This window comes from Penaeus japonicus, unplaced genomic scaffold (assembly GCF_977035675.1).
Source record: "Penaeus japonicus unplaced genomic scaffold, GWHDUDI00000001_assembly GWHDUDI00000036, whole genome shotgun sequence".
Classification (NCBI taxonomy): Eukaryota; Metazoa; Arthropoda; class Malacostraca; order Decapoda; family Penaeidae; genus Penaeus; species Penaeus japonicus.
Genome location: NW_028234438.1, coordinates 6,431,182 through 6,441,181, shown reverse-complemented (window position 1 = coordinate 6,441,181; position 10,000 = coordinate 6,431,182). Strand labels below are relative to the sequence as shown.

The 10,000-nt window shown below is 37.4% G+C and overlaps 1 protein-coding gene across 1 annotated transcript; it reads right to left on the bottom strand.

The window, feature by feature from the left end:
* Positions 1–4,744: 4,744 nt before the first annotated feature.
* Positions 4,745–9,597, bottom strand: RpL7 (ribosomal protein L7). The gene is made up of 7 exons (XM_043035020.2): positions 9,571–9,597; positions 8,409–8,604; positions 6,686–6,861; positions 6,123–6,213; positions 5,718–5,874; positions 5,221–5,318; positions 4,745–4,877 (listed from the first exon to the last, which is right to left on the bottom strand). The coding sequence occupies exons 1-7, from the start codon at positions 9,579–9,581 to the stop codon at positions 4,767–4,769; spliced, it is 840 nt and encodes a 279-aa protein (XP_042890954.1). The 5' UTR covers positions 9,582–9,597; the 3' UTR covers positions 4,745–4,766.
* Positions 9,598–10,000: the final 403 nt, after the last annotated feature.

The window sequence follows — 10,000 nt, the reverse complement described above, 5'->3', positions numbered from 1 at the left end:
AAGTAGTTCTTCCTCTTGCTTATAGACAGGATGCCATAAGTCTTGCTCGTGATGCTAGTGGAGGTCACCTAGGAGTTTCTAAAACCTATAACAAAATCCTCAAACACTTTTACTAGCCAAAAATGAAGGATGTGTCCGCATATTGCAAAACGTGCCGTTATTGTCAAGTTGCTGGAAAATCCAATGAAGTAATTCCTCCTCCACTTCACCCCATTCCGGTAGTTGTTTAACCCTTTACCCACATTTTGATTGATTGCGTCGGCCCTTTGCCGAAAACCAAGTGCGGTAATCATGTGCGCTACAACCCATTACCCAGAAGCAATCCCGCTTCGAAATCTGTCTGCAAAAAGTGTAGTCAAAGCTCTCACCGAGTTTTTTTTTTACTCAGTTTGGCATTCCGAATAAAGTACAATCTGATCAAGGTGCAAACTTCATATCCGTCTCTTTCAACAAGTCATGTATGAATTATCAGTCCAGCAACATTTGTCAACTGCCTATCACCCTGAATCACAAGGAGCCATAGAAAGGTTCCATCAAACTTTCAAATGTATGTTGAGAAAATATTGTGTAGAGATGGATAAAGACTGGGATGAGGGTGTCCACATTTTTTTGTTTGCTACCAGGGAGAGTAAACCAGTCTCTTGTATTTTCCCCATTTGAACTCGTGTATGGCCACGAAGTTCGGGGACCCTCGAAATTGTTAAAAGAGAGTTGGATATCTCAGCCGAATGTGATGCCATTGTTGAAATATGTTCAGACTTTTAAAGACTCAAACATGTTCGTGATTTTGCCATGAAAAATCTGTCAGACGCCCAAGGCGTCATGAAAGAACAATTTGACAAGAAGGCTGAAATAAGAAAATTTAGGTTGGGTGATTGTGTTATTTTTCCCTCTTTCGAAGAATGCATTGCAGTCAAAATATTTTGGTCCTTATCGTGTCAAAGAAAGAAAAGAGGATGTAAATTACGTAATAGAAGCGCCTGACTGTAGAAGACGAGAACGTCTAGTTCACGTAAATCTGATTAAGCCTTATCATAACAGAAGTAATGCTGGAAAACAAGGTGATGACTGTAACATCAGAAACAGACGAGTTTTGTATAGATGACCCTGTGAAGCTGTGTAACAGTAACATTTTAACTAATCTTGACTCAAAATTGCAGCATCTCTCACCTCGTCAGTCTGCCGAGTTGGCGCCTCTTTTGACTGAGTTCCGGTGTGTATGCAGTGATGTCCCGAGACCATGCAGAGGTGTGGAACACGATATCGTCTTAGCCGAAGGCACGGCGCCTATAAAGCGGTCTCGCTATCAGAGGAGTCCTGAGAAGCGAAAGAAACCTCGGGAGGAGGTGGACTTCCTCCTTGCTGATGGACTTGCTGAAGAGAGCGACAGCGAGTGGGCATCACCTTGCCTGCTCGTTCCTAAAGCTGACGGAGGATTACGTCTTTGCACCAACTTTCGTAAAATCAACAATGTGACTCGCCCCGATTCCTTTCCGCTGCCGCGCTTGGATTATGTCATCGATGGGATCGACAGGGATGACTTCGTAACGAAGATCGGCTTACTATCAGGTGGAGCTAACTGAGAACGCCAGAAGAATATCCGCCTTCGTCACTCCGGGCGGCCCTTACGAATACAAGGTCATGCCGTTTGGGACGAGGAACGCCCCGGCAACTTTCCAGAGGTTGATTGACGGTGTCATTCGAAACTTGGCGGGTGTTCAAGCATACCTGGACGACCTGGTTATCACGTCGGATTCGTGGGCAGAACACCTCGAGAGACCTCGAGCTTTGTTTTCACAACTTGCTGAAGCGAAGCGGACCACCAACCTGGCGGAAAGCGAGTTCGGCCGTGCTAAGGTATTCTTCTTTGGTCATGTGGTTGGCGGAGGAATAGTTGCACCAGTTACCGCCAAAATTGAAGCAATCTTGCAGTATCCAGTCCCGAATGATCGCAAGTCTCTGCAGCGCTTCCTTGGAATGGTTGGTTACTACAGGAGGTTCTGTCCGAATTTCGCACACGTGACTGGCCCTCTGACGGACTTAATCAGCCCCAAGAAGTTCAAATGGACGTCAGAGTGTCAAGAATCATTTGATAAAATACGAGCCATGCTTACATCATCTCCAGTGTTGACCTCTCCAGATTTTGAGAAGCCATTCAACCGGCATATCGATGCAAGTGACAGCGGAGCTGGAGCTGTGCTGTTGCAGGCTGGCCCGGAAGACATACTTCTACCTGTCTGTTATTATTCGTCCAAAAAGTTACTCAACTATTGAAAAGGAACTTCTCTCGTTATTGTTGGCGCTAGAATAGTTTTTTTTTAACAGTGCAATATACCTCATAATCGTCTACAGTGATCATAATCCTTTGGAATTTTTGGATAAAATGAAAAACCGAAACCAAAGATTAATGAGATGGTCTTTAATGATACAGCAATTCGATCTTGAAATAAAACACATTTAGGGGAAAGATAATATGTTAGCTGACCCTCTTTTCGAGGGTATAATATTGAATCGAGATAAAATTTATCTATAAATTTCGTTTTAAGGGTGGTGTTAATGGGTTAACAAATAATTTGATTGGTGATGCACACATAATCTTGTTTTGCTTATATATCATTTCTTCATTTGTCCTTATGAGTTTCATTACGGATCGAAATCCGAACTGACTCGCCTAAATGCCACTTAGCTTTCAGGCAAGCCACTCTGCCATTTTTGTGCTGCTCGAGTTTTGTCTCCTTACCTATGGTCACTCTCGGCTTAGTATTTATATTTTGTTACTATGTATTAGGACAGGTATAAGGTTCTATTTGATTTTTAATATATATTCATGTGTTTATATAATGTCAATATATAAAATCCAATATAGTTTTGTTCATCTGTTCGTTTTTCTACCCGGATATGCTTATTACTGGTATTGCTATGGGCACTAAATGATAGCCTAGAATTATTAGTGCCATAACACCCGGTTTCTATATTTCAGACATCACATCGAGTTTGCCAGTGATTTACAGCTTGCCCGTGTGGATGGGGGCGTAATATGCCGTCCATGTACACCCTCCTCCCCCACCCTCTAAGTTGAAAGCGAAAGACTTGCCCGAGATGGTCGTCCAGTATATTCACACACATAAAAATGCAAACAAAAAAGAGAAGAGGTGTTAATATTCTTGTACTACAACTTGAGAGCATTGGGTTTCAAATACAGATATATATAGTAGTTTAGTTAAAACTAAAATTAATTCACTAAAATAATAATTTAGATGAAAAATGCATCATAAATTGTATAAATTGTATACATCTCTGCACATTTATGAAAGGTTTTCAAGTGCTTGTTTCTTTCCTTTATAGATGAGTTTATTTTTTGGTAAAAAAAAAGAATTGGCTATATTTTTATAGTGCTGGCAGGATTCTTCCTGATGATTAAGATAGCTTATACCAGTTATATTCTGTTCTTCAATTGTATATTGTTCATAAATTTACTGTGCGTATGATGCAAGCAAAACTTTTTTTTTCAAACTAAAATATGATATAGTATAAGATTATATATATATTAAATAAATAAATAAATAAATGGATCCATGTTCGTTTTAAATGATCATTCAATATTTTTGTGGGTTACTTTCTCTTGACTATTTTGTGAAACTAATTTTTCTTTGGTGTAATTTTAATAACCACTATTTTCATTCTTGCTTCTATATATTTACAAAGGAAAAACGTGTATTCTGGACAATGCAGTCATTTGCAGAGTTTGTCCATAGGAAACTGAAAACTATTACTATTCCTAAACCTGTCATCCATCATGTGAATATAAAGAAGTGACTACACTGTTAGTGTGTTTTTCTACATCCTTTTAAGCCGTGTCCACAAGTGAGGTGGTGCCCATGCAACCATTGTTACTAAACATTTGTTTTACTGTAGAGAATAATATACTTATATGGCCATCCACATGAACATTACATGAATGTCTGTTGAGACCGTTTATAGGCGTCATTCAAGGATCTTGAGTCATGCAATCTAAGTTCGGGATTTTACACTATAGCTTCCGTAATGTTCACCAAAATGGACTTAATCATAACTGCAATTCTCACCATCAGTCACTAAATAGTTATTAGTCATAGTACATTAAAGAAACGTAGCCAACAGTCATCAAATCTGCCATTACTTTCGTCAAATATGCCAAGACACCCGCCACCATTCCAAATCATGTCATCTGTCATGAAACCTATCACCAATGGCTCAACTGCTCTAGGTCTCTATAGATGTTCACTACTAAATTTTTAAACATCGAAGGACATTTGCGGTGAGACAACTATCGATATGTCATCGGAGACTTGTTGGAAGTAGGAAGTCAGTCTATATGTATAGACAACAGAAAACCTTAAGGAAATTTTGTGCATATGCATTTTCCTTGCAATTACAGAATTGTGGAACATTATTATAGTTTTACTTCTAACTTGGAGATCTGGCCCAAGAAATTTGGATTGAATTTCCCATTGGTGTAATAAACTTCTAGTACTCTTGACTATATTTAGGTGCAAAGAGGCCAAGGATTATACCTTTTCATAATACCAGCATCAACAATTAATCCATCTCCATCTCCCAGTTTCCAATTAGGGGTAATTACTTAACTTTCATTATATCTTTGCCATCAACCTTATTAATCAACTATGCATTATTCGAGTAAAAATTCAGGGTATGATACCTCTTTTTTATTAAATCTATAAAGGGTTAAGGATACTAAAGAAAATCACATTAACTTCTCTATTCATTTAGACCATCTTGGCAAGGAGAGCATTGATTTTACCCTCTCTGTTTCCGAAGTCACCACCTTCGACGTAGTGCTTGGTCTTCATCCTCCAGCCACCCTTGGGGTTGTTCAACTAGAAACAAAAAAAAAAATTGTTAAATAGGCTCCTTGATAATATTTTCGGTCCAAACATAAATGTGTTAACATTACATCAGTAACTTGTTTCCATTTAAAAAACAAACACAACACTATTACATTTTCTAAATAATATAATCAGAATCAACAGCATAAAATAATCTGGCTAAAATACCATTAACATTTGCACTTTGATAATCTAGTCCTATATGCTGACAATCTTATAACTGGTTCCCAAATTAATTGGTATTAATTTCCTAAACACCAATTTGCCACTTTTCTACTTGAACTTAACACAGATTAAAGAGAACCTAATAGTTAAAAAAGGTACTATGGCTTACCTTGAAGTTCCACATGAAGTTGTTCACCTTCTGGAAGTTCTTGCCCTGGGTGTAGATTTCATGGACCATATCTTCAACACAGATTATGCCATATTGACCTGTTCAAAAATGAAAGTGTCAGTCGTCTCTTACACGTGTCAAGGTATTTGCTTGTTGGATCCTCAACAAAACTAATTGACATTTTATATAAATGTGACCAATCTCACTGATAAATTGACAGTACCTAATTCCACTAGGAAAACTAGAAAATACAATGAAATTGATTTGATCTTGCTTGACCAAAATTTCTATCAAACTTTTAATACATACCCACAATCATGCATTTATAAACTTGCTAAAATGTTACCACATTGCATTTTGAATGCCAGTTTACATAACCCAAAACTACTGATCAAAACTCAAGGAACCCCCAATAATAAACAATTACACATGCTTTCCTTTTCCTAATGAAAAATAAAAACTATGCGACAGGGGGGGTTTATACTAGGAAATCTTACCGAGGTGCTTCTCAATGAGGGTATTGGAGTACAGAGGAATACGGCGTCCTTCGATCTTAGCGTGTCCACGCTTGTAGACCATCTGCTTAATGGTCTTCAGGTTGGGGTAACCCCAGGTGATGAAGGGCTCAGCAATACGCAGCATGGAAAGGGTGGCCTGCAGGAGGATTTTAATGTTAATATACGAAATTTCACAAATGCCATCCAAATCTACGAATAATGGTTACAAAAAATGTAAAGTTGGTTTGGAAAATGTGAAAGTGTAAAGTATTTCCTTAAGGAAAAAAATAATGAATTCAATATAATACAGCCAGTTATAATACAATAAAAAATTAAGAAACACCTATCCCCCTTTTCTTACACTATATCTATTCTGCAATTAGACATTTCGAAATACCACCATACCTTGTTGAGCTGAATGAACACACCATTGTTGATTTGCAAGAGACGAAGCAGCTTCAGTACCTTGCGTACCTTAGGGTGGATCTGGTTCACACTGAAAAGGATGAAAATTGTATCAAGAGGCTGTACTTCCACAGTAAAAACAAAAATATATACATATTTCCTATAACTCTTAATATTCATCACAACTAAGCAGTAAACAATTCAGAATAGTTCAGAATAGGAACAAGCTAAGCTAAGCATTCAAGCAGGGGTCAATAAACCTACACACATTTGGCAAGACAAGAGCTTGGAGTTGCTCCTTATTTGCAGATAAATGAACATGTGGGGCAACAAACTAGTACTTTAGAGGTACATAGATGGAATTGTCTGCAATTGTAAGTGTGGAGCAAAGCATTGCTTTACAAATTTTGTACAAAAGACCTTGCCTACAAAGAATGTCTAAATACAAAATATTGCAGAATGTTTGAGGCCATTACCTTAGTTTCTATCTTTATGCAGTTCTATTCTGAACATTTTCATCAATGTAGACAAGTCCAACTGAAAACTGAACATTGTGAACTCACCCTCTAACTCTGATAACAAAGGCTAGCCTAGCCTCAGCAGGGACCAACACAGTGCCCTCAGACTTAGCCTGACGCTTCAGCCTGAGCTGTTCCTTCTCCATGGTACGGTACTTCTTGATGTAGGCTTCAGCACGCTTGAAGTACTGCTGGCGCAACTTGCTTTGGTCTGCCTTAGCCTGTAAAGTGAATGCCACATTATGGTGAGAAACATTTTTATAGCATGACAATACTGTGCATGTATTCACACAAGGTAGTCATTATATGACTACCCAACTAAGCTTTGGGTTAAAAAATCTAACTTTACCAGGATTTTATCTCAAACAACTCTTTCAACCTAAATTCTATATACGAGCCTGAATAATTTCTAAACTGAATTCTACTGCCTCCCCCAAAAAACAACTATTTACTCAAGTTCCATAACTAATACATTATACCAAAATCTAATTACTATAATTTTCTTCATATGTCAAATGCCACAAATCTCAAAATCAATAGAAAACAAATCTAAAAAAACCCTGCTCAAATACAGCTCATCTCAGAAGGGTTAATAATGAATCTGACCCAGAATAAAAGGGAAATTGTGACATCAAACTAAGAGGACTACTGGTGTGTTTGTGGGTCATCAAGTAGTAATTAATTTTAAACAAGATATAAAAGGAAAAAATGATCAGGCAATGACCATATTGACCAAACTAGAAAAGGCAATACTGTCAGAATATCTGCAGTGACAATGCTAAACTATAGGAATTGGTGGTGCAAAATGCATAAAACTCCCTATCAGAGCTTCCTTCATGCTACTGTTGAATTCCGCAAACCAAAGCTACTACATCTGATCAGTGAACAGCATATGCAATCTACCAACACCTCAATATCATGGAATTTCCATTAGACTTCTACCAAAGATATTCAAAACTGAATAATTTAAACATCAAAACATTACTATTCAATTAACTAAGTACTTTTCAGTATGTCAATGCACATAATTTTAACTATTCCCATAACTGGGAAATAAAAGCTTGCAGCTTCTGCCATGCATATCAGGTAAACATTGTGTAATGTAAGTTAAGTCTTAAATGTATCAATAACTGCACAATGAAGGCATTTATAGTCCATACAAAATTTAATTACTAAAAGAGCCATATTTCATCCATATTATATGCATTGCAATCAAAATCAAACTTTGTACTGCATTTTCTTGAAATATCCTTTGATAACAATCCAGAACACATTATTCCAGAGCTTTTCTTCTACATATTCTTTTCTTTGTAATTATTAGAATATCAAACAGCATAAAACTAAGGTCTTCTCATGCTTGTTAATTGCAGTCATACCAAATATTTTAGCACCAGCTTTGGGGCAGTTGTATCAAATTAACCAAGCCCATTTCAATTTGCTTTAGTATATATATATTTTTTTAAGATATCACAATAACCCATTGACACAGCATATACATTCCTTTAGTGTTATACTGCAACTACAATACTGCAGTTACATTTATTTCCATAAATGTCAGCTGATTATTTGGTGTGAAATCCAAACAAAAAACATACGCCAAAACCCCAGTAATTTTGATGCATCCCTTTACAAATAATCTAACCTAATAATTCACCATATAATTACCTTGGTCAATACATGTGGAATGACTCAACAAATAATTTGAAAACCAAGGCCATGTTAATAACATGCTGACCCAATCTGCTCCTTCCCAACCAATGACACCGACCTTAAGCTTGGTTGCCAAAGACTTCTTCTTGACTGCGCGCCTCTCCCTCCTGCGGTTCAGCACCACCTCGGGTACGGCAGGAAGGCGTCGCTTCTTCTCCACCTTGTAGGGGTTGGGCTTGCGTGTGCCATCAGGCTGAGCCTTGGGCTCCCTGCGCTTCAGTGGGCGTGCGGCTGCTGGGGCCGCCTTCTGTGCTCTGCCGTGGGGGGGAGAGGAAGGGAGAGTGAGATGTATGTACAGAGATGTTTTAGTGTTCTATTCTAATTGTCATGAAAACTTTCTATGTGGATAGTAGTATTTCACAAAGCCCCTCCACCAGTCACAGTCTAGTGATTCTTGCTAGGGTTTCAGGATGCAATGGTTTGGTTTAGAGGGGTTTGTAGTCAATAATATTAACCTTATAGAAATAATCTAAACTTAACAAGTTTTGAAATTAGCCCTAGTTCAAAACTAATATATAATAAACTTAATTGCATCTGAAACCCTCTTGTGACTAACGTGGGTTCAGTTCACTTGTTGACCGTAACATGTTTTCTAAAACAATTTAAAATAGGAGCAAATTTCAATTGTAGCTTGTGTGTCACGTGTATTCCAGGTTGGCACCATTTAAGAAAAAAGTTTAAATGCACTCGTGGGTGAGGAGTTCGAACACGTGAGAACTACAGTTGTGATGTGTTACTTTTCCTATCCAATTTATGCCACGATATATTGCAAATTCCAACCATTAATGTTCGTATTTATAATTTATCTACCTAGTGACTCCTAATTTGCTAAGCAGTTATATTAAGAAATTGAGACGCGAGTTCAAAGACTAACAAGTTTCAAAACATTAGTGCAATTCTAACGATCTTCCACCAATTTTCTTAAAACACACATTCATTTTTTTCTCCGCTATCTGCACTTGTCCTTTACACTTCACAAAATCACAAAGGAACATACAATCCCAAAATCCTCAATCAACACATGTCGGCCAACCTCAAAACTCCAATGTTTACATTCACTTGATTATCAATATCACGTTCGTTTTTAATGAACGAAGCATCTTTTAACACTAGTGACCATCTTGCGTTCCTATTTTTCACTTTGAGAACCACTTCAACGCTATAATTTCAAAGATGAAGCGGAAATTTGAAGATAAAAATAAACATCCCAACACACTTACGAATCAGCCATCTCGCTTGGACTCGAAAGGCCGAAAAGGAAGGAGTCGGAGCAAAACAAGTGACTGTCTGGCTTTCGGGAACACTCCGAGTGGGCTCTCTCTTTGAAGCTTTATATTTTTGTCTTATTTTTTCATTAATATGGCCTATCATTGAAGATATATATTTCATTTAATTTTCTGATGTATTTTTATTTGCTACGATTTCATCTCGATAAGTATTTCAGGTACTTACTGCCTTTTGAAAAATGTGGCAAATCAGAGTGATCTTCCGTGCGACAACGTGAAATTATAAGCAAAATACAAATAAAACACATTTATAACACATTTCGCATTATAAGTACGACTATGCATAAACATATATTATAGAAATAAACACATATACATAGATAAACAAATATGTATATATATGTATATATGCATACATACATAA